Source organism: Saccopteryx leptura, chromosome 1 (genome assembly GCF_036850995.1).
Source record: "Saccopteryx leptura isolate mSacLep1 chromosome 1, mSacLep1_pri_phased_curated, whole genome shotgun sequence".
NCBI lineage: Eukaryota > Metazoa > Chordata > Mammalia > Chiroptera > Emballonuridae > Saccopteryx > Saccopteryx leptura.
In genome coordinates this window covers 98,634,139-98,659,367 of record NC_089503.1, presented here as the reverse complement: position 1 = coordinate 98,659,367, position 25,229 = coordinate 98,634,139, and the positions used below count along the sequence as shown (strand labels likewise).

The window sequence follows — 25,229 nt, the reverse complement described above, 5'->3', positions numbered from 1 at the left end:
TTTATCAACTGGGCTCACAGTAGAGTAGCCTTATTGCTTCAACTTAGTATGAGTTAGTTTAGATAGCACAGCCTGCTGCTTAAGAACACACCACACATATTTGTAGTTCCAGTGGGTTTTTATTGAGATAAATTAACAAAAATCAAGATTTTATCAATCATCTTTTCTGAACTTTATAAACTCAGCAGAGACTCTGGTCCATAAACGCACATACAACATAACACATCCCAACAAAAACAAAGTCCCACTGGAACATTTGCCAATTCAAAGAAAGCCAATTTTCCCTTTCCCCAAATATTTTCAAAATTTTGAGTCCCTACTGTTCACTTCTCAGTGGAACTGGTCCCTTGTGACTAGGGACAATTAAATTCTACCCCATTTTTACTGAAAATTTTGTTTTTTCAGGTTTTATTTTGTTTCAAAAAAGGGAACAATGACATTGTTTTCTCCAGGTACCCCTCCCCCACAACCGCTGGTTAAAATACAGTAGTCTGTATTTTAATAACCCAACCCTATCCTCTCCCCTGCCCAGTACTGTCTACCAGAGAATTTAAATACACTTCCTGTTGGAACCTGTCAGCTGTGAAGGGGCAGAGTCCAGGTGCCAGGCTAGCTCCCTCTGACCTCATTAACTATAACCTTTAGACTCTTAACTCTATCTACCCCAAAGATGAGTTTTTAGATCTGGAGAGTGAATTTTCTTTGGGAATTTAAAAAAAATGAACCCAAAACTATCTTTAAGGGTATATAGCATAACTACAAGCTCACAAAGGTCCACTTAAATTCACCAAATAGTTAACCATCTTCAGCTCCCATGAGGCCAGTAATTTTGACAAAGATATCTTGCCAGAAAATGATTAAACTATAACAAATTTTAAGATACATACAACGCTGAAAAAATAAGCAAATTAAAACAACAGGGCTTAATTCCCAAGAATTTCATCTTTTTGTTACTCGCCTATAAGGTCAGGAGTGTGGCTAAAGGTTGTTTCTTATGAGGCTGAGCTTTCAGTGTTTCTAAATCCTTAGTGCAGACACCCTCCCCTTTGGGGCACAGTTACCTCCCTCCCACCCCTATTAAAAAAAAAAATTAAACCAAGTGATCAGAATGAGATGTTTTGATTCCAACAATTTACACTCAAGGCTTTGTGTTGAGTTGTCTGGGTCTAACCCAAGCATGATAGTATCAAACACAAAGCACATGGCAAAGGAAAGATGCTCCCATCTCATTCTGAAAACAGATATTGATAACCAGTTGCCCTCCCCCAGCCTTTGGGACCAACCCTTATTATAATGCAGGGCCAGTTTGAAAAATAATTTAGATATATTTGGGTTTTCCTCTCCCTTACTTCTTCCCATGAAATATCATTTTGGAATTTATTCCATTTCTAAGAGAAAGGCAAGAAAAGTTTTTCTTAACAGCATGTATGGGAAGAGAGACAAAATTGGTCCAGAGGCAGCAAGGTGTGTAACAGTCTATAACCCATTACACAACGATACAACCACAGGCTAAACCATATGCTGGACGTTAAATAGTAACACTAGGGAACAGTTTTCATCCAGATGAACTGGAAAAATACTACCATTATTGAAAATAAACACCCAATAAGGAAGAACATGAAAATAGTTTCCAAGAGTAACCAATGCTCCTTCTTGTGAGGGGGATTTAAAAAGAGAGACTAGGCTTTAACCTAGTCCTTAGAGCATCTTTCCACTTTATTCCTTTTCAAGAATCAGGCACCAAAACTAGACAGCTGTATGTAAGACTGTGTGCCCAATATTGGTGTCCCAGACAGTTTAAGTGCCATTTCTCATCAGAGGCTATACCTCAGCGATACTTTCATTTAAAGTCTGTGCTTTAAGAGGGGCCCACAGGCATGTGGCACCACGCAGACACAGTCTGAGAATGGCAAAGAGGACTGTGCTGTTTATAGTCACCCTCGCTCTCTAGAGAGATACAAAATTGCATTTATGAGCTATACTTGCTTTTCTTCTATAATGATCCTTTATCTTGCTAGAGGCGGGGAGAAGAAGAATGCTGCATCAGTACAAGGGCAGGGGGTTTTATTGGGGGTCAAAAGTTAATCCTTTTCAATTCCTTCCCACCCCTCCCTGGAAAAAAGTTACTTCCTAATTAGAGCTTGTATCTAGCAGCCAACATTGGCTGGATATTAGACCCTATGTGGCTTGGATACCAAATAAATGAGCTTATTCTTTTTTGGGTTTGTACTGTGCAGCTCTTGGTACAGGTTTTAAGGAGTCAGGGCAATGTCTGATCAGGAGGCATCTGTAGGATTTTGATTTTCAAGGAATTCTGGGTGAGTCACAAATAGTTTTTGTTTAAAAAAAAAGTCAAAAAAGCAACTATGAGTAATTGATTTCTTTATCCAGATGAGTTTAGCATGTAAGCATATGCAGGACTTGTAAAGTGGAATATGGAAATCTAATTTTTAAATATTTTTATGTTTTTTAAACCCTAGATGCCTCCTGATTGACATAGTACACTGGGTTAAAAGGGAATTAAAAACATTAAAAAAAAAGTTCACTGGTTTTGGATTCATCTCACTCCTTTTGCCTGGAGATCAGGCCGAACACCAAGCATGTTGGGAGGGGCACAATTTAATGCAACACTATTTACTGCAAAGCATTTACCAGCAATTTACAATGCAAAATGACAGGTAATTCTTGTCACAAAGCTAGAGTATGGCAAGCAGCTTTCTGAAGCATAAAAGTTAACAGTTCTCAGGGGTTGCCTGTTCCTGCAAATTTACGTATCAAGGTGTGCAAAGGGCAACACAGTACAGGAGGCCACCCACAGAAGTTAAGCCCCAGAACTGCTAACCTTACCAAAGCTGATACTATTATTGTGAAATGCAAATCCCCACTTTATACAGACTGTTCAGACACTGCCACTCAACTGAGTTCCCACACTGCAATGCACATTAATCTTTGTCCCCTTCTGCCAAGCTTGAAAGTTTCTCAAACTTGTAAAAAGGAAGAAGCAAAGTCAGAGAGAGCTTCTCAAAAATAACAGCATATGAGTTACAGGTTCTGAAGCTTCCTTGCTCCTTCTGGCAGGCCTCCTCTAAAGGTACCAGATGAGATAGTGTGGCAACAAACAGTGAACACTTCTGGGGCCCTTTGCTAACTTAGGATCCCCACATTAAGAGGCCAAAGTACTTTTTGGAATTTAGTGTTGCGGAAAACTGAGCCCCTCTCATCGTTAGCTGCTCCCATAATCACTCTAATCCCCTTAAATCCCAGCAACCTCCATCCAAAAAAAAAAAAAAAATATATATATATGTGTGTGTGTGTGTATATATATATACACATACACACACACACACACATATATATGAACCCAGGAAAAAAACATATTTACAAAGTTTATACAAGTATACACACCCAATTTCTATGGGACACGCTTTGCCACAGAGGAAAGAGGGTCAAGGCTGACATGTCTACACATCAAGTGCCATAATTGCTAATGGAGATGTATGTAAACCAGTCTTTAGTGTTCTGCTATAGAGCACAAAGGCTTATCATATGGCTCCTGCAATGATATAGACTGCTCTTTCCTTTGGGAGCGACGTTGTTTCATCTACTCAGCCCAGAAGAAATTTTTACTTGGGATTGTTTTTTTTTAAATACATGTATTTACAGTGCGGATGAACTGCAGTTGCATATCAACTCCTCCACTTAAAGAAAAAGAAAATGGTGTTTAACGTGACTATTATGTTTCCTCTTCCAGCCCTGGGCTTGAGTAGAAAGGGGAGAGACTTCAACTTGAAACCAAAATGAAAGAAAAAATTTTAAAAAGAAAAAAAGAAAAGAAAGAATTACAACTGTTGATTCCTTGGGCTGTGTCTAAAAGATGATATTCTGAATGGTCTCATAGCATAAGGCACTTCGCACAAATAAGTAATAAGCTCTTCAGGCTTAAAAAACGGATGAGTAATCAGGGAGAAGTTGAAATGCACTCAAGAGTCAGCTGTTGGGAGAATTCTGAAATTGTAGACAAGCTGTGTGTTCATCAGGATTGTTCTCTTTTTTAGGGTTTCTCCCCTTCTCTTCCTTCTCCTCCTTCCTTGTCCCCCTTCTCCAGAAAACATTTTTAAAAAACCAGCAGTTAGTGCAACTAATGTTCAGTCAGCACACAGTGCAAACAAGTGGAACAAAAAAGGCAAATTCCTTTTCAGCTTTTTTCTCTTTACCAGATAAAAAAAAGAAAAAAAATGTCTGAGCTCTTTAAGTCTTCATAGTTCCAAAATAAAAGATGAAAAACCCACAAAGAGAAGAGCATCCCCCCAAAATGATGTGTCACAGATCCGAACAAGCCTTCTTTAGTTTGTTGCCTAGAGAAAGAAGAAATCTAAAATGAGTACTTGTGAAAGTAATATGAACTAGGGTATACAGGTTTCTACAATCCCCATCCCAAATGCTCTCTTCTAACGAGATCTTCTAGTGATCACTTCTAATGAGGTTTTGCCTACTTAGAATCCACACGAGATTAAGGCATTTCTGCTAGGTATTCTAGAGAAAGAATGAGAGCCTGAAAATTCTGGTAAGAGCTACTAGTCATTCAAAATACTTAAATCAACTTAAAGTAACAAACCTTATAGAAACTTGACAAATACTCTGCAAACATACTAGCAAACACTGGTTCTAGTTTTATGTTTGAGGATTTTGTTTGACATTTTTTAAAAAGGAAAAAGAGTGTGGATGCCTCGGGTTCAATTCCTGGTCAGGGCACACAGGAGAAGCGACTATTTGCTTTCCCCCCACCCCCCACACAGCCATGGCTCAATAGGCTCCAGTGAGTTGGCTCTGTGGCTTCTGCCTCAGGCACTAAAAATAGCTCATTGCTAAGCAATGGAGCAACATCCCGATGGGAAGAGCATCACCCCACAGGGGGCTTGCTAGGTGGATCCTGTCTGCATGTGGGAGTCTATCTCTCGGTCTCCCCTGCTCTCAATTGGGGGTGGGGTGGAGTAAAAATAATTTGAAAAACAAAAATAAAATAATTTTAAGAAAAGGTACAATGTTCATTGCTAATTTGGAAACCATCATCTCTCAAATTAAATCAGATTTTCCTTAGAAAATAAATCCAAAATAGTCTACTTTCCTTAATGTTAATCCTTATTTGGAGCATTTCTACCACAGCCCAACAGTCACCAAAAGATGACATGAGAGGGTGGTGCAGTAAATCAGAATGGGCATTTTTTTTGTGTGTATTTTTCTGAAGCTGGAAACGGGGAGAGACAGTCAGACAGACTCCCGCATGCGCCTGACGAGGATCCACCCGGCACGCCCACCAGGGGGCGACGCTCTGCCCACCAGGGGACGATGCTCTGCCCCTCCGGGCATCGCTCTGTTGCAACCAGAGCCACTCTAGTGCCTGGGGCAGAGGCCAAGGAGCCATCCCCAGAACCCGGGCCATCTTTGCTCCAATGGAGCATCGCTGTGGGAGGGGAAGAGAGAGACAGAGAGGAAGGAGAGGGGGAGGGATGGAGAAGCAGATGGGTACTTCTCCTGTGTACCCTGGCCGGGAATCGAACCCGGGACCCCTGCATGCCAGGCCGATGCTCTACCACTGAGCCAACCGGCCAGGGCCAGAATGGGCATTTTAAAGGTGACAGTTATTCTCTCATAACCTGACTACACATTTGGCAATAAGGTGTTATAAGTAATTTCACCTGATTTACCAATGTTCCCCATTAGAAATTAAAAGTGAATTCCAACAAAGATGACTGAATGATAAAGAATAAAAAGTATTTTTACATTCAAAATTGCTGAAAAAGAATCTTGTTTTCAAATTCTGAACTATGAATTTGTCTTTGTATTGCTTACATAAACACATTCCTTAGGAAGACTGCACTCAAGAACAGTATTTATTGTACTAATGAGACAGACTACAACTTCACCCAAGAGATATTTGTTTTACTGTCATTTATTCCACCAAGTGTTTTACTTAATAATGGTATTACATATGGTGGAACATCAAATTTCCTCCAGAAGATGTTCATTTCTTTCCTTTCTGCAAACATTATGCTCACTTAGCTGTTCTCTAAGGTACGCACATGCTTGTTATGGTTTATCATCTTCTACAGGCTCACTGTGGTATTCTGCCACATATAGGCTCTTGTCAATGTTGCTTGGGATAGGTTTAATTTCTGTTCCCAGCTGCTCCTCAATACTTTTCAGGTTGAAGCGATCATCATATGTGATCAAGTTGATGGCTAAGCCAAGATGACCAAAGCGACCTAACAAAAAATTTTTTAATAAAAAAAATATTAGTTAAATAGAATCATGTAAATATAAAAACCACAGAAGATTAATGTTTTTGTTCAGTGCCATTCTGGGTACACCAAACCACTTTTCCTAGCTAGTCTCAGATATTCAAATTAGTATAGATTTTATAGCCTATAGTACTGTTTTCCAAATGACAAAATGGATGCTTTTGTCAAAAGATGCCAAAACATACATAGTAAACAGGAGTTACAGACTGCACCAGCTAATGAGAAAAGTGAGGTTCTCCTTTGTGAATTTTACCTCAAATTAAGCATATGATAGTTAACTTTTCTAGTAAGTGTTCTAGAAGAACTAGAAATTAGTTTTAATTCACTGTTCTCATTGCTGCCACACTCTATTACACACACACACACACACACACAGTGATTTAACTTCTCAAAAAAAAATTCCAAGAACATCTTTCTTTTCCTCACCTGATCTTCCAATACGATGGAGATAGGTCTCTGCCAGCTTTGGAAAGTCGAAGTTTATCACCACATTCACAGCTTGTATATCAATACCTCGAGTAAACAAATCTTAAAAACAAAATAAACAAAAAAGTCCCTTACATCTTTCATTTTTTTAAGCATTTAAGCAATTTTAAGCATTAAAACATGCATCTTGGTACCATGCTATTTAGCATTTATTTCTAGTATTAACCTAAATTTATTCACTTCATTTAGAAATTCAAATGCATTTACAAAATACTAGAATTAACCTTTCATACACATTATCATATATAACTTTCTGCTCACAAGATACCTTTGCCCAGTTCAATAAGGAAGTTTTAGAAAAAAGTCTAAAGTAATTTATTTTCTTTAGTCTGTTTTCTGGTATTTAAGATTAAACAGGGCCCTGGCCGGATGGATCAGTAGTAAAGCGTTGGCCTGGCGTGTGAAGTCCCGGGTTCAATTCCTAGTCAGGGCACACAGGAGAAGCGCCCACCTGCTTCTCCACTCTCCCCCTCTCACTTCTCTCTCTCCACTCCCCCCTCCTGCAGTCATGGCTCCAATGGTTTAAGCAAGTTGGCCCCAGGTGCTGAGGATGGCTCCATGGCCTCTGCCTCAGGCACTAAGAAGAGCTCAGAAGCTGAGCAATGCTCCATATGGGGGAGAGCATTGCCCCCTAGTGCGCTTACAAAGGGTGAAGGAGGATCCTAGTTGGGGCACATGCAGGAATCTGTCTCTGCCTCCCCTCCTCTCACTGAATAAAAAAGACTAAACAGTAAATTATTTTATAAAAGTTTGTTGTGTAACTTAGTATACTTCAAAAAAAACATGGATTACACTAGCAGTAATTATGTTCTGTTCAGAATTCAATCATCCCATTCTGTCAAATTTTTTAATAATAGATCTGACGTAAGCTAACATGCAAGGCCATTCCTTCTACTTTTTTCTAGTCTCACAATTACTATGCTAATTCAGGCTCTGGAAAATATAAATAGAAACAACAGGCTAATAACCAAGTTTTCCTGCTACTATCAGCAGCTCCACACTCCAAAAAAATAATCCATGATATCAGAATAGTATTTCTAAAATACTACTTTGAGCCCTGGCCAATAGCTCAGCTGGTTAGAGCATCATTCCCAAAATGCCAATGTTGTGGGTTCAATCTCCAGTCGGGGCACAAATCAACCAATCAATGAATAAATAAGTGGAACAACAAATTGATGTTTTTCTCTAAAATCAGTAACTAAACAAAACCCAATTTTTTAAATTCTTTGAATTTGTAACTCATTGCTTCAAAAAGCTACCACGTAAAATTTAAAATTGATCTTCAAGGTCTTCTTCTGTTTTGGTCTTAACATAGTTCTCTAACATCTCCTCAAACTTTTCTCTCTACCAAACTCATCCACTTATCCTTCCTTGAACATACCTTCTTTGCCCTCTGTGGATCACTTTTTATACCAGTCCCCTAACTTAAACGTACCTAGCTTATAAAGCCAGTTAAAATTTCATCTACTCTTAGATAACCTCAGCTAGTACTTCCCTCCCCTATGAAAATTTAGGATTACTTACTACAGTGGACCCTTGAACAATGCAGGGGTCAAGGGCGCCTACCTCTGCAGTTGAAAATCTGCGTATAACTTGACTCCCCCAAATTCAACTACTAACATACCTTACTATTAACTGAAAGGAAGCCCTACCAATAACATAGCTGATTAACATATTTTGTTATATGTTTTATATACTGGGTTCTTATAGTAATTTTCCTTATTACCTTCTTAACCCATTTATGCCTCATGTTCCATTATTGGAATGGTAGTGACGTGGGAGTCATTTATATCCTACTGCTCAAGGTCATCGCCGAGGTCTAATTTTTCACACAAGTCTGCCTCCTGAGGGTACATGTTATTGCATGATGCACAGATTTGGTCACTGCTGTTGATATTGGCATGCTGGGAGCTTGTCAAAAGGTGATGTGAATTCTCAGAAAATTTTTTGAGGAACTGAATTTCAAAAATTTCAACCTCTGGCATACATGGGTCAAAAACATTATTAGCTTTACAGAAAATTTCAATAAATATACTGACTGTATTCACTGAAAAATAATGTTGTAAGTAAATCCATGCAGTTGAAATCCCTGATGTTCAAGGGTCAACGGTGTGTGTCTATATCTCACATTTGCAAACTACCTTTACTCCCTTACAGAGCCAGTCCAAGGCCTGTAAACAAAGTTTTACTGTCCCTCAGCCATGCCCATTTGTTTATAATACTAAGGGAGCTATTGAATTAGAATGGTAGAGCTGAGTAACTCGTAACAGACAACACGGTATGCAAAGTCTAAAATATTTACTATTTGTGCCTGACCAGGTGGTGGCACAGTGGATAGAGCACCTAACTGAGACATGGAGGACCCAGGTTCGAAATCCTGAGGTGGCTGGCTTGAGTGTGGGATCCCATGGCCACTGGGTTGAGCCCAAAGGTCGCTGGCTTGAGCAAGGAGTCACTCGCTCTGCTGTAACCCTCACCCCGTCAAGGCATGTATGTGAAAGCAATCAATGAACAAAGGAGCTGCAATGAAGAACTTATGCTTCTCATCTCTCTCCCTTCCTGTCTGCCTGTCCCTATCTGTCCCTCTGTCTCTGTCATAAAAAAATTTTAAAATAAAATATTTACTATTTGCCACTTTACAGAAAAAGTATGTAGGCCCTGCCTTAGATTATTCTGTTATCTTTTTATTATCACTGATTAAACCACTGCTTGTCAAAGAAAGGGGTGGTATTTTGCATGTATTTATCTAAACATTTTATACATGTTATTCAGTATTTATTTAATGACATACTACATTGTTCTGAAAAATCAGAAAGAAGAAACAAGCACTGGCACTTCAGAAACCTATTCAAGGGCAACCTTGCAAGTAATTATTAAAAGTAAAACCTAATAACTTCAATAATTTCTATCAGTGTATAAGTTCTACAAGTACAACAGTTTTTTGGAAAAAATATTTCTCATTCAAACAGAGAAATGCTTAATGGCAAATGACACCTTATGTTTGCATATACATTCTGAATTTGGCCCTGGCCGGTTGGCTCAGTGGTAGAGCGTCGGCCTGGTGAGCAGGAGTCCTGGGTTCGATTCCCAGCCAGGGCACACAGGAGAAGCACCCATCTGCTTCTCCCCCCCTCCCCCCTCCTTCCTCTCTGTCTCTCTCTTCCCCTCCCGCAGCCAGGGCTCCATTGGAGCAGGGCTGGCCCGGGCGCTGAGGATGGCTCTGTGGCCTCTGCCTCAGGCGCTAGGATGGCTCTGGTTGCAACGGAGTGACACCCCAGATGGGCAGAGCATCGCCCCCTGGTGGGCGTGCCGGGTGGATCCCGGTCGGGCGCATGCGGGAGTCTGTCTGACTGCCTCCCTGTTTCCAGCTTCAGAAAAATACAAAAAAAAAAAAAAAAAAAACCCAAAATAAATTGGAAGGTATGCAAAATATTTGACAGTCCTTTTTAAGATCTTGTAAATTAAAAAATTTAATATTCTGCTAGAGAAATTTGGGGTTTATTTCTTCAACAGCATTTTTAAAAATAAAAATTTTGGCCTGACCAGGCAGTGGCGCAATGGACAGAACATCAGACTGGGACACGAAGGATCCAGTTTCAAAACCCCAAGGTCACCAGCTTGAGCGTGGGGTCACTGGCTTGAGCAAGGGGTCACTCGCTCTGCTGGAGCCACCCCGGTAAAGGCACATATGAGAAAACAATAAATGAATAACCAAGGTCTACGACAAAAAATTGATGCTTCTCATCTCTCTCCTTTCCTGTCCATCTGTCTCTCTGCCTCCATCAAAAATAAATAAATAAAATAAAAATTTTGAAATGTTTTAAATCTTGATCTAGATGCTGGTTATATGACTGTATATACAAGTAAAAATTCAAATAATATACTTACAATTTATTTATCTATGTGTGTATACCTCAATAATATTTTTAAATTCTATGTTCTTCTCTCTACCTAAATTCAAATTTTTTAAGTGAGAGGAGGGGAGATAGTGAGACAGACTCTTGCATGAGTCCCAACTGGGATCTACCTGAAACCCGACTGGGTTGATGGATGCTCAGGTCAACTAAACTACTTTTAGTGCCTGAGGCCAAAGCTAGGACCAATCAGGCCACTGGCTAAAGGAGAAGAGGGAGGGAAGAGAGAAGGAAGGGGTAGGGAAAGGGGAGAGAAGCAGATGGTCGCTTCTCTTGTGTGCCCTGACTGGGAATTGAACCCAAGACATCCACACGACAGCACTCTATCCACTGAGCCAACTAGCCAGGGCCTTCTACCTAGGTTATTAATCTAAGATGATATTCCCAATGTAAAGATGGGAGGTTACTGAATCCATCTGCTCTGTCTAATCTGACTCTCCATCGGCCTCCACAGTGTTTTTCTCCATGTAGTAAAATATAACAAAATTCAGATTAGTCTGTGTCTGGCAAAAAAATTAAAAGGCAACAATAAATAATTTCTAAAACACATGGGTTTCATAATATAATTCATTTTACATATGCTATATACAATTCACTCCTGTTATGTTGAAACTATTCAGAAAACACACAAATTTCAAAATTGGGTTAAAAGGTAGGTAAGGTATGAGTGCTACCACAAGTCCTCTGCAGTTTCAGGCACGGAACCTAATTTCAGGAGTTAACGACAGCTCATTCTCAACTTCAGAAATTCTAGAAGTAGTAGTAGAGTGAGCTAGTCTATGTCACAAGCTCCTGTTGCATAATACAGAACAGAGAAAGCAGAGCAGAACTGGGGAAAAAAGCCATGGGTAAAGGAAATAGAAAAGACTTACCAGTGCAAACAAGATTGCGGCATAAACCATTTCGGAAATCATGAAAAACACGATTTCGATGTTCCTAGAAACACAGCAATCCATTTAATTTGATTAAAACTCATACACACAACTTGAAATCATATCAACACACTAAATTAAAAATACTACTCATACATGCATAGCCCCAAATTTCCCATTATTTCTCCTATACAAAATTTGTTTACACAAATGAGAGATGAGCCAATTCAATACACATAAATTAAAACCAAGAAGTTAGAAAAACACCACAGATTGATTTCCAATGGGAATTAATAAGCAACTAATACATATCTGTATGTAGCCTTTATTTTAATCCTATATAGGTATACTTTTTGCTGGACTAGATTTTTAAAGTGACCATTTTTACCATGTTTTTGTATATATACACTTTTAAAATGTTTCAAACACAAGATGTCAAAAGTATGGCTTGAGCCTGACCAGGCGGTAGCACAATGGATAGTTGGCCTGGGATGCTGAGGACCCAGGTTCAAAACCCCAAGGTTGCTGGCTTGAGTGGCAGGCTCACCAGCTTGAGTGTGGGATCATAGACATGACCTCCGTGGTCGCTGGCTTGAGCTCAAAGGTCACTGGTTTGAGCAAGGGCTCACAGTCTTGACTGGAGCCCCTCCCCCCCATCAAGGCACTTATGAGAAAGCAATCAATGAATAACTAAAGAGCCACAACTATGAGTTGATGCTTCTCATCTCTCTGGCTATCTATCCCTGTCTGTCCCTCTGTTTCTCCCTCTCGCTTAAAAAAAAAAGTGTGGATTGACCAAAACATCTACTATTTACCTTTTTAGTAATTATTTATATACAAAAGCTAAAAATACTGTAACTACCTTCCAATTAAAAAACAAAAATGAAAACATACACAATGACTTTAGGAAAAGTGATACACCTAGCACCTGGCCAACTGGCTATCTTTTCAACACAACATTCTTCCATTTAAAAATACATTCACTTCCTGTGATAATTTGTAATATTAGGTGCCTACATAGTGGTATCTGATCCATGAAATTAAACTTCTTTGGAAACCAAATGTGAGTTGACTAATTTAAATTCTTAACCTGATAAGTCTACAGAAACTGCTTTATTTCCATGAAATTTCAGTTATAGTTAGTACACACACATACAAACACAAATGTCTTGTTACAGTTTTGAATGTATTCTCTGTTAAATCAAGTTTAAGAATTTAGAGATTCCACTCTTCTCTTAAGGCAAATAGTAAAGAAAACATATTTGGGTTGAGGAGATATATGAATACATTAAAAATACAGAGCAGTGCTGTCCAAAAAACCCCTTTGGGGGGGGGGGGGGCTAGAGGAAGGGAAGAAGACAGGACTTCCTGTCTTGTAGTTATGGCACTTTAGCTGTTCACTGATTGCTTCTCATACGTGCCTTGACAGGGAGGGGGTGGGGTTTCCAGCTGAACCAGTGACCTCTTGCTCAAGCCAGTGACCATGGGATCATGTCGATGACCCCATGCTCAAGCTGGTGACCCCATGGTTTCGAACATGGGACCTCAGCGTCCCAGGTCAATGTTCTTATCCACTGCGTCACCACCATTCAGACCAAAAGAACCTTTTGCAATAATGAAAATGTCCTGTTCTGTACTGCCCTAAACTGTAGCTTCTAGTGATACATAATGTGGCACCTGAAATGTGGTCAGTGTTAGTGAGAAACTAAATTTTACTTAACTCATTTAAATTGCCACATGTGACTAGAAGTTATTGTATTAAATAGTGTAATATATAGATTACCTGGGAAAGAAGGGAATAAAGTATAAAGTCTCCTATTTGTATCATGCTTGACAGTTTATAAATATTACAAAAATTTACATACATTACCTCAAGTTCCCTTGTGAGAGGAAAGTATTTATAACCACCCCTACTTCATAGTTAGAAAACAACCTCAGAGGTTAAAATGAAGGGTCCTTTACCTACTAAAGAATAATTTTTTCTAAAACTCAGGGCATTTGGAGGAGCATTAAAAGAAAATCCAAGAAATACTTAGAAAAAGATTTTTAGAATATCTGTACAAGTTCTAGTTTTATACTCACCTGCCTCATTTTAGCATGGATATAGAAGCAAGAATAACCCAGTTGAGAAATCTTCTTGGCTAGCAATTCAACTCGCTGAGAAGAGTTACAGAAAATGATTGACTGGTTTATCTGAAGCTGAGCACAGGGGGGTAGGAAAAAAAGACATGAGGAAAAACAATATATTTACTTTGCACATCTTGAAAACATTGACAAACGTTAAAACCATAGTTTATGACTTAGAATATAACAATGCAAAAGATGCAAAACTGTAAGACTTGTAAATATTATGTATCTACTTAATAGTTGCAGATAATAATTTATAAGTTTTATTGTGGAAGACTATTTCATAAGGGCATATGATTGTCAGCAAGAGTCAAGTTCAGCCAACTTTCATCATTTGTGATAGTTATATTCTATAAAGTTGCTACAAATAATGACTTAGTAAATATAGAACCATTTCTCCTAGAAGAAATACAGGTTAGTTCCTGTGAGCCTCTCTGTCCTAAGTTTTTTAGTGAATCAAAAGAAAAGCTTGTTTTATGTATATTACTACATATTAAAAGACACCTGACCAACAGCACTATAACTCATGCCTGTACAAAGTTTATCTAATACGCATTTTCTCTGCAAGGCACATTAGTCTTCTTGTACTGTACTTAGGTGCATTAGATAGCACTTTAGCACTATGCTTCGGGGCCCTTTTAAACAATGTTATCAACCAAAAAAGGCACAAAAATGTGGGGGTGAGGGGGAAGTGACCTGAATTGTAGTGGTGCAGTGGAAAGGGCATAGATCTGAAATGCTGAGGACCCAAGTTCAAAACCCTAAGGTCGCTGGTTTGAGTACAGGCTCATCCAGCTTGAGTACAGGATCACAGACATGATCCCAAAGTTGCTGGCTTGAAGCAAGGTCACTGGCTTGAGCAAAGGGTCACTGGCTTGGCTTGAGCCCTTCCTCTCCACCCTTGTCAAGGCACGTATGAGAAGCAATCAATGAACAACCAAAGTGACGCAACTATGAGTTGATACTTCTCATTTCTTTCCCCCTGCCTCTCTCTCTCTTGCTAAGAAAAAAAAAAAGTGGTATTAAATAGGCCATGAAAAGAACATTGGTGTACGGCATGAGAGCTGAAATAAGAAAGCAATGTTGCCTTATTTGACCTCAACTGGGAAATGTACAATGACTTAAAATTTTCGGTGTTATGCATGTCCCCAAAGGACCTTAAAAGCACAAAAGTATTGATTTTGTGGTTACAAATAAATTTTGGCAAGTAAGCAAATTTGCAAATACAGAACCTGAAAATAATGAAGATCAACTATAATTACTGCAAGTAATGAGGATCAACTATAATTAAGGTCAAACTACTATAGAATTAAATTAAAAGTGTCGGTGACTTGTCAATTACACTCTTTCAACTTAAGAGCAACTGAAACTGCCTTTTGGGAAAAGCTAAGGATGGTTTTTAAAATAACATTTAAAGGAGCCAGCAGCTGAAGCCTGTTACTCACCCTGGAGAAGAGTGTGTTGAGGCAGTGCACTTTTTGGCGCTCAGTTACGTATGCGTAGTACTGGGTTACTCCCTTCAAAGTTAGTTCCTCCATCAGGTTAATCTCATAGGGTTTCTGCAAATGGGAATTCTGGGGGGAAAAAAATCTTATTCTTAAGTGAGAACAGTCTATTTCCAAATGTATCCTATACATCTGTCCGATAAAGTCCTGCCTTAAGGGATGCAGCTCTCTTCAAAATAAGTATATATAATCTGTCATGGAAGAAATAAGTTATAATTAACCCTTTAAGTAGTATGAACATTCATGTACGTCCTTGTGCTTCCTGACCATCCAGAGTTTGATTGATTTATTTTCAAAATGTGTAAGGCAACATTAAAAAAAGGCAAATGTATGTTCTTGTTTCCATAAATTGGTTATCAAACAAACACGATTTTAAGTTAATAAAACTGGAACTAGAACTAATTTCATTTTTTGGAAAAAAAGACCCACTCCCAGGGGTCAGCGAGCATGAAAAAATTCACTACTCAAAGGGTTAAATGGGAGATCTAAAATTCTGGTATGTAGCTACAGCTTTTTTTTAAAAAAAAATCAGTTTGTTGGCCTGACCTGTGGTGGCGCAGTGGATAAAGTGTCGACCTGGAAATGCTGAGGTCGCCGGTTCGAAACCCTGGGCTTGCCTGGTCAAGGCACATATGGGAGTTGATGCTTCCAACTCCTCCCTACCTTCTCTCTCTGTCTCTCTCTCCTCTCTCTCTCCCTCTCTGTCTCTCTAAAATGAATAAATAAAATTAAAAAAAAAAAAAATCTTTAAAAAAAAAAAAAAAATCAGTTTGTTTATGCACAACAAATCTTAACTGATCAGCTGGAGAAAAACTTGAAATAATCAGCCCAAAGTATAGATTGATACTAAGATGTAATTATGGATAAAGGTCTATTCATGGGCAACAGGATGGCACTACTTTCAAGTACATCTGTTTTGTACTCACCATGAACTTCTGTACACTAAGAGGGAAAGTTGCAGAATATAATAAAATCTGTCTGTTTTTAGGTAGCGTGAGAATAATATCTTCCATTATCTGCACAAAATCCTGTGACAGCAACTTATCTGCCTGTAGTACAAAGAGAAGACAATTTTAAAAACAAATAGTGTCAAGGTCTTTAATTAAAAAGGCATCATCCAACAAGAGCACTCATGAAATGTTCCTGGCTGTAAACATTAAGCTCTCTATAACGCCGCATAATCCACTAGCACCAAGACACATGCCCAGTGATTCAGAAGGGGGAAAGGTCTATAATACTCATCTTCAGGGGGCTGAGCGGGGAAATCCTAGAGATACAACCTTTGTTCCCACAAGAGAACTTTAATGGGATTTCCATTAAAGAAGCAGTATGGTATAGTGGTTAAAAGTCCAGTTTGACTCTTTACCTAGATGTAATTTTATTCCCTTCACTTACTAGCTTTGTTGGGAGGTTACTTAACCAATCAAAATGTCATATTCCACAATTTTAAAATTAGAATGTGTATTACTGTAGTATTGCTTTATATAAGACACCTATATTATAGGGTTGTTGAAAAAATTACACGGGAAAAACAACAGGTAAAGCACTTAAGTGTTAGCACATGGTAATCAATAAATATTTTCTCTCATTACTCAAAAATAACAATCATCTGAACTAGACCATGTTCAACCTGATCTAGCTATTTAAAATGCAGACTAACTAGGGAAGTAACTTTATTTCAAAATATTAACACTGCTATGCTATATGTATAAAACACCAATAGTGCCAAAGAACAGAGTTGAAGAAGTTCTTAAAAGGCACTCATTACCTGTGACAGAGATGAAAACCAAACAATACAAAGTATTATATACTAAGTGAGGGGGGTCGATATATTACATGCTTTTTCAGATGTAATGGAAAGAGATTTAGAATGAACTTGGTTTGAGGTTATTCAACAACTTCTCTTCTTGAAAAATAAAAATAAAACCCAAACTAAGACAAGGCTGAACAATTCCTATAAATGCCTATCATCTATCACCTTTAAAGAGCAAACCATGTTCTATAAGCAAATTAGTTTAAACTGACGAAGTCATATGTTTATTAGAAGGTCCTAAAACATAAAGAATTGCTTCATTCACTTAGTTATAAACAAAGCTCAGAATAACAGTATCAGAAACAGAACAGCATCTTTCCAAATGAAGAGACATTACCTCATCCAATACTATCATCTGGACATGATCAACCTTTGCTACTCCTTTCTTGATAAGATCCAGGATTCTCCCAGGGGTAGCTATTACCACGTGCACTACACAAGATTAGAAAACATATTCTTATTAATCGTATAAACCTTTAAAAATATATATATTTTATCAGTAATACTATTGCAGAGGTAGGAATTCAGCAGTCCCTCTTTTATCCATTGTTTTGCTTTCCATTGTCAAATGCAGTCTGAAAATATTAAGTGGGAAATTCCAGAAACAAACAATTCATGATCTTTCAATAGCGTGCCATTGAGCAGCATGATGAAAACTCACACTTTTCCACACCCTTCTGCCCAGGATGTAAATCATCCTTTTGTAGTGTATCTACACTGTCTAAGCTACCCACCTGTTAAACACTTAGTAACAGCCATCTAGGTTGTCAGGTTGTTGCATCTCAGTGCTGTGTTCAAGTAACATTTATTTTACTTAAATGGCCCATAGCACAGAATGCTGACGCTAACAATTTGGGTATGCCAAAAAGAAGCTGAAAAGTGCTTCCTTTAAGTGAAAAGATGAAGTTTTGAACATAAAAAAAAAAAAATGCATGCTGTTTGCTAAGATCTGTGATATGAGAATCAGCCTTCTACCCATGAAATTGTAAATAAAAATTTGTGTGGCCTGACCCTGACCTGTGGTGGTGCAGTGGACAAAATGTTGACTTGGAATGCTGAGGTCACTGGTTCAAAAACCTGGGCTTACATGAAACAACTGAGTTGCTGCTTCCTGCTCCTAGCTGCTGCCACCGCCCCCCACCTTTCTCTCTCTCCTCTCTCAAAATCAGTAAAATCTTAAAACAAACAAACAAATTGTGCTAGTTTTGCTGTTGCATCTCGAAACTATAAAAGTTATGGCCAGAGACCAGACCAGGCAGTGTCACAGTGGACAGAGTGGAGGACTGGGACGCACAAGACCCAGGTTCGAAAACCCAAGGTCACCAGCTTGAGCGTGGGATCATAGACATGACCATATGGTCGCTGGCTTAAGCAAGGGATCACTACCTCTGCTGTAGCCCTTTGGTCAAGGCTTATATGAGAATGCAGTCAATGAACAACTAAGATACTGCAACAGAGAACCGATGCTTTTCATTTCTCTCCCTTCCTGCCCGTCTGTCCCTATCTGTCCCTTCCCTGTTTCAAAAAAAAAAAAAAAAAAAGTTGCGGCCAATGTATGTAAGTGCTTAGTTTAGATAAAAAAGGCATTAAATTTGTGGGTTGTAGATTTGAACAGAGAGAGCGGCCATATTAACATAGCTTTTATTACTGTATATTATCTAGAGCTGCTCCATTTCATTAATTACTGTTGTTAATCTCTTACTGTGCCTACATAATTTATAAATGAACCTTTACAATAGGTAGAGGGTGGGCGTGTGTGTGTGTACAGGAAAAAAGCATAGTACACATAAGGTTTGGTATCTAATTTCAGGCATCACCCCCTGGGGGTGGTGTCTTAGCATATCCCTCGCAGGTAAGGGATTACAGTAGTACAAAGAGGCAAAGAAAGATGTGTTTTAGGAAATGGGTTGCTATTTCATCCTAGGTTGGCTAAGAAAATACTGTGTTTCATCTCTACATGGGTGGGCTAGTTTCCTAAATCACCAACTTGAAATAAGGCATGTATTTCTTTGTCTTAGGACAATACCCACGAATAACAAAAGTAGTAACAGGCTTCTGATAAAGACTACCTCTCACCTAGCTAGAGCAATGGTCTTCAGAAGATTGCTGTAAGGATCAAATAAGCTAATCATTTTATTTATTATAATTTTTTTAAATTTCCCATTGATTTGAGAAAGAGAAGCATCAACTTGTTTTAGACAACTGAGCAGTATGAATATAGTAATTAATCTAATGATAATCATGTGAAATGCTGACTAAAATTCTATGTATAATTTTATTTATGTAAGTGGATATCATTCTTGCTATTTTATCTTTTTTCATACAATTATGTATCACGGAAAAGTCTTAATAAAAATGAACACCCATTAGCTTCATTCTTTAATGGCTCTGTGGAATTCCATTCAGACTATCTTCTGATGTTTTAGGTTGTTCCAATTTTCAGTATATGTGCTGCCGAAGCGAGCACAGGTTGTTCCAATTTTCAGTACCAGAAAACCATACTGTAGTAAACAGCCCTGCATTTGCCCAATTATTTCTTCAGGAAAGATTCTTGAAAATATACATTTATAATTTTGAAATATAATGCCAATTTACCCAACCACAGAGTTTGCATCAATTTATACCCTTATGTTGCAAGACACCCTATTTTTAAAAAATTTTATTTATGGATTTTTACAGAGGGAAAGGGAAAGAAGAGAGGGAGGGAGGAAGGGAGAAACATCAATTTGTTGTTCCACTCATTTATGCAACTCATTGGTCGGTTCTTGTATGTGCCCTGACTAGAGATCAAACTGCAACCTTGGCATGTCCAGTCGACACTAACCAAGTGAGCCACTGAGCCAGGGTGCAAGACAGCCTATTTTGCCAAACTCACATTATTGGTTAGTAATGTTTTTTGGTCTTGCCAATCAAAAAAACACAGTATCAATTTGCTGTTTTTATTTATTTTTAAAAATGACTAGTAAGGTTGAATATCGTTTCAATTACTGTTATTTTGTCTTTTTCTTGATGAGATTTATTTCCTTTATTTTTCTACTGTAATATTTGTTCCTTATTACTTCTTAGAAAGAATTTTTAATAAATTATTGAAACACCTCTGTGTGAAATTACTAGGACACCTTACAGCAGGCATTTCCTACCTGTATCATCAAGCCTCATTATGTCATCCCGTAAATTGGTTCCTCCTGTGGTTGCCATCACTTTGGCCCCTCCCATGTGTTTGCTGACCTGGATGCAAATTTGACTGACCTGTAGAGCAAGTTCTCTTGTAGGAACAATCACCATTGCTGGAAAATATCAAGCAAATGAGAAAAAAATTTTTAAATATATACACACACACACACTTTGAAATAGTTTAAGAAACTACAGAAATACTAGTTTCAATCTAGATACTGACATATTAAAAAGTTAAATCATAAGCCTAATTAATTCTGAAACATCAAATGAATAAATCTGCTTTAAAATTATAGTAGTTCTTTCTACATGTAAACTTTTCCTCAACAATGTTGCTAAGTCTTATACTATTTTAGTTGGCAACCAATAATTCCAGGTTTAGTATTTCAGCAAGAGACCCACTAAACACCCAGATAGGAAAATCCTGCTCCCAGCTTCATTTACATCATATGAAAGTGGCTAAATAAAGGGAAAATGGAAGAAATGATAATCATAGATCATGAAAGTTGAAAATATAAGAAAACTATTTAAAAGTAAAAATGGCCTGACCAGGTGGTGGCACAGTGGATAAAGCGTCGGACTGCGATGCAGAAGACCTAAGTTCGAGACCTCGAGGTCGCCAGCTTGAGCGCAGGCTCATCCGGTTTGAGCAAAAGCCCACCAGCTTGAACCCAGGCTGCTGGCTCCAGCAGGGGGTTACTCGGTCTGCTGAAGGCCCGCGGTCAAGGCACATATAAGAAGGCAATCAATGAACAACTATGGTGTTGCAACACGCAATGAAAAACTAATGATTGATGCTTCTCATCTCTCCCCGTTCCTGTGTCTGTCCCTGTCTGTCCCTCTCTCTGACTCACTCTCTGTCTCTGCTCCGCCCATCTGGGGCACCGCTCTGTTGCAACCAGAGCCATTCTAGCACCCGAGGCAGAGGCCACAGAGCCATCCTCAGCGCCCGGGCCAACTTTGCTCCAATAGAGCCTTGGCTGCGGGAGGGGAAGAGAGACAGAGAGGAAGGAGAGGGGGAGGGGTGGAGAAGCAGATGGGTGCCTCTCCTGTGTGCCCTGGCTGGGAATTGAACCCAGGACTCCTGCATGCCAGGCCGACGCTCTACCACTGAGCCAACCGGCCAGGGCTGCTTAACCTCTTAAAATTCCAAAATCAAATGGCTTTAAAAAGAAAAAGTACATGTTTTTACAAGAAACTTGAAGACACGTGCCTGCCACAGAAAAAAATCAATTCCATATTTTCTCTATTTTATTTTGTTCATTAGATTACATATATAAGTGAAACCATAATTCCATAGTTGTTAAGTAGTAACATCAGATCATTTAACTTCTCATGACCTTAGTTTTCCTATCCATAAGGTAATAACTTACTTTGCCTGTCTCACTGGAATGTTGTCAAAATTGTGTCACATGTAAAAATACTTTGAAAACTACAGATCTCTTTAAAGAACTCTGAACAGGGCAAATACTAATTCTAGATTATGTAAATTCTAAATAAAATAGTATCTTCTACATAGCTCCAAGGCTTAAACTGCCATTTTCTAGTTTAAACAAACAACTAACCTTGTATATTGTCCTTCTTCAGGTCTAGCCGTTCAAGTAAGGGAATGAGGTAGGCACCACTCTTGCCCGTTCCATTTTTTGCTCTAGCTAAAATATCCCTACCAGATAAAGCAATGGGAATGCTCTCCTCCTAAAAGAGAAAAAACAATGCAAATTACTCATGGAATAAAAACAGCACAGAAGCAAATTCTTCCCTAAAATACACTGAAGGTATATCTCTTCGGTAGTGCTTTAAAGTGTCTTAATTTGCACTTTACAAGAATAAGTAGAGACCAAGTAAATTAGCAGGACCCAGTCAACATCACCATCATTATCAAAGGAAGTTGAGCATTGAAAACAAAGAACAAAGAAAGTAGGAACGTGAGCTAACAAGTAGAGAAAAAAAGCAAAATGTATTTCACAATTAAAAACGAGATAAAAATGAGACAAAAAATTCAAAGCATAGGCTACACATGATATTTTAAGAATAAGCCAATTTTACAACGAAAAATTGTAACCTGCACAAAGCAGGAACAGGCTGGAAAAGTTTAACCTCAGGTCCTATTTGATATTTATCACACAAACCTCCAATCTGTCTCACAGCCAACTTCTCTGTCCTGAAATGTGCTTAAATGAAGACTCAATTCTATTCTAGTTATCTTAATCCATGGTCACATCACTAAGAGTGACACATTTCCATATTTAAGTTACTGTCTGGTGTACAGAAGACTACAATTACTTCCATTAACTCAGGACAAATTTCCCAGACAATATAAAAGGAGTCTCAATAATTACTGAAAATTAAATACACAAATATAAAGAGAAACTAAAAAGATAGAACAAATATAAGCAGGGAGGAAGCAGAACATTCCTGTTTCTAAAATAAAAAATTTTAATTTTAATTTCTGAAACTAAAAAATTAGGAAAATAAAATTTTTTTTCTTTAGGGAAGAAATTCATAATCACTGTAATAATCAGTTTTTTCTATGCCTAAGCTAATGACCAAAAGAAATCTAACACTTTAAAATTTTTATTGTAGAAATATCTAAGTCATAAGCATAATGACTTCTATTTCCCACCATGACACTCTACCTAGAACTCCAATCACAGGGGTCAGATGGGTTCCACAGAATAACTACCATAGCAGCCAAAACTGTGAAAATGGTCCAGGGACAATACTGTTATCTTGTTCCTTTAACCAGCATTAAAGAGTCTGCTTATTATGGAAAAGCAGGTCAAAGAAGAAAACCTTGGCTTTGATCATTTTTGGTCTTAATTTCAATCCTCCAATTTTGAATCAACTCTGTTAATCTTCAATTGTTCTAGAAACCCATTACTCTGTTACCCTCACTGGTTCATTTTCTTCTATGGCTTTTAAACAGGCTACCTGCACACTACTCAGTTCTATAGAAAAATAAAAATAATTTTAAAAAGGCTCGACGGTCTCCAAGGTTCTTCCCATGATTTTCTGAGTAAGGTCCTTTAAAACTTTTCAATTAAGTGAGGCAGGGTTCTAGAATTAAACTGGAAGGAATCCTAATTCACATTTTGGGTATGTCTTCTGACTTAGGTTGAGCCACTGAGTTCTGTTCCTCTGCTCTTTTACAGAGCTTATTCCTCCAGAAATTAAGGATAAGCCTTTCACAAATTATATAAGCTAGTCTGTGAGTTAAGAGGCACTGGTACAATGGCCATTATGATTAGTCTATAATTCAGCACATGCATAGTAGTCTCTGCGCTATTTCCTAGGAAGATTAGGTAATATGAAGCAAGAAAATTCAAGTCAGCTCTGAAACCCAAGAGCAAATCATGGGAAGCTGCCAAGGAGAAGAGGAGACAGGCAGCTAAAAAGTATAATTTAAACACTTACTGTGGGCTAGGCACCTTATGTTATTTATATCATTTCAAGTTAGGTACTTTTTGTTTTACAATTGACAAAATGTATCCTCAGGGATTGTTTTGGCCAAGATCACAAAGCAAGAAATGCTAAGACCGGGTCTTGAACTCAGGTCTGCAAGTAATAACGTGAGAATGTGAAGAAATCGGAACCCTCATACACGACTAGTGGGAATGTAGAGCCATTTTGGAAAAAAGTCTGGCAACTCCTCAAAAGGTTAAACAGTGTTACCATATGAACCAGCAATTTTATTCCTAGATATACCCCCCCCCAAATGAAAACATCACACAAAGCTTGTACAGGAAAGTTCATAGCAGCATTATCTGTAATAGCTAACTAACAGTGGAAACAATTGATGAATGGATAAACCAAATGTGGCATAGCCATACAAAGGGCTATTCAACAATAAAAAGGAATGAAGTACTGATACATGTCACAACATGATGGCCCCTAAAAAACATGCTAAGTCAAAGAAGCTAGCCACAAGAAACCATATATTGAATACTTCTATTTATATGAAATGTCCAGAATAGGCAAATCCAGAGAGACAGAAATAGATTAGTGGTGGCTTAGAACCCGGGGAAACTGAGGAGTGACTGCTAAAGGAGTTTCTTTTTTGGAGTGATGAAAATGGTCTAAAATTAACTGTAGTAATGGTTGCACATTGTTAATACACTAAAACCCACTGACTTGTATACTTTAAATGTGTGAATTGTATGATATGTGACTCATATAACACAACAGCCCTACAACTTTACGACTGTCTAATGGTGGCAGAATCATGTTTTGCTATAAGGTCTAAGGACTGGTCCAATATACTTATTTGTTGTGTTTTGGTTACCTTAGTATCCATCTCCCTTTCTTAGTTAACACCCTAACTTCCTTCTGAGGAATTACAGCTCCCTCACCCGAAGGTATCAAGTCAGCTTCCTGCCCTGGCCAGATAGCTTAGGTGGTTGGAGCATTATCCCTGGGCGCAGAGGTCGCCAGTACAATCCCTGGTTGGGGCACATACAGGAAACAGATCTATGTTCCTGTCTCTCTCCCTTCCTCTCTCCCTTCCTCTCTCCACAGAATCAATCAATAAAAAAATACTGCCTGACCAGGTGGTGGCGCAGTGGATAAAGCGTCGGACTGGGATGCGGAAGGACCCAGGTTCAAGACCCCGAGGTCGCCAGCTTGAGCGCGGGCTCATCTGGCTTGAGCAAAGAGCTCACCAGCTTGGACCCAAGGTCGCTGGCTCCAGCAGGGGGTTACTCGGTCTGCTGAAGGCCCGCGGTCAAGGCACATGTGAGAAAACAATCAATGAACAACTAACTAAGAAGTCGCAACGCACAACGAGAAACTGATGATTGATGCATTGATGCTTCTCATCTCTCTCCGTTCCTGTCTGTCCGTCCCTGTCTATCTCTGCCTCTGTAAAATAAATAAATAAGAAATAAAAAAATTAAAAAATACTAAAAAACAAAAACAAAAAAACTTAAAGCTTCCTAAGCCCTTCAGAGCTTCCTCAGTTTTTGGCAAATTAATTCTGAGTGTGCTTCTCCAGACTTCTCCTTAACCTTGTAAATTTTCGATATTCTTCCAATAAATTGTGT

At 38.5% G+C, this 25,229-nt stretch overlaps 1 protein-coding gene across 4 annotated transcripts in view; it reads right to left on the bottom strand.

Moving 5' to 3' along the window:
• Nucleotides 1–99: 99 nt before the first annotated feature.
• DDX6 (DEAD-box helicase 6) overlaps nt 100–25,229 on the bottom strand; it is a 38,302-nt gene continuing 13,172 nt past the window's right edge. For all 4 annotated transcript variants that reach the window (XM_066372100.1, XM_066372119.1, XM_066372114.1 and 1 more), the window contains exons 5-14: nt 21,756–21,885; nt 20,157–20,303; nt 17,354–17,448; nt 16,130–16,252; nt 15,144–15,272; nt 13,654–13,770; nt 11,572–11,635; nt 6,726–6,827; nt 6,081–6,263; nt 100–4,355 (exon numbers count right to left, since the gene is read on the bottom strand). In XM_066372100.1, the coding sequence (XP_066228197.1) occupies nt 6,088–6,263; nt 6,726–6,827; nt 11,572–11,635; nt 13,654–13,770; nt 15,144–15,272; nt 16,130–16,252; nt 17,354–17,448; nt 20,157–20,303; nt 21,756–21,885 (1,083 nt within the window). In that variant the 3' untranslated portion in view covers nt 100–4,355; nt 6,081–6,087. The remainder of the gene's footprint in view (nt 4,356–6,080; nt 6,264–6,725; nt 6,828–11,571; nt 11,636–13,653; nt 13,771–15,143; nt 15,273–16,129; nt 16,253–17,353; nt 17,449–20,156; nt 20,304–21,755; nt 21,886–25,229) is intronic.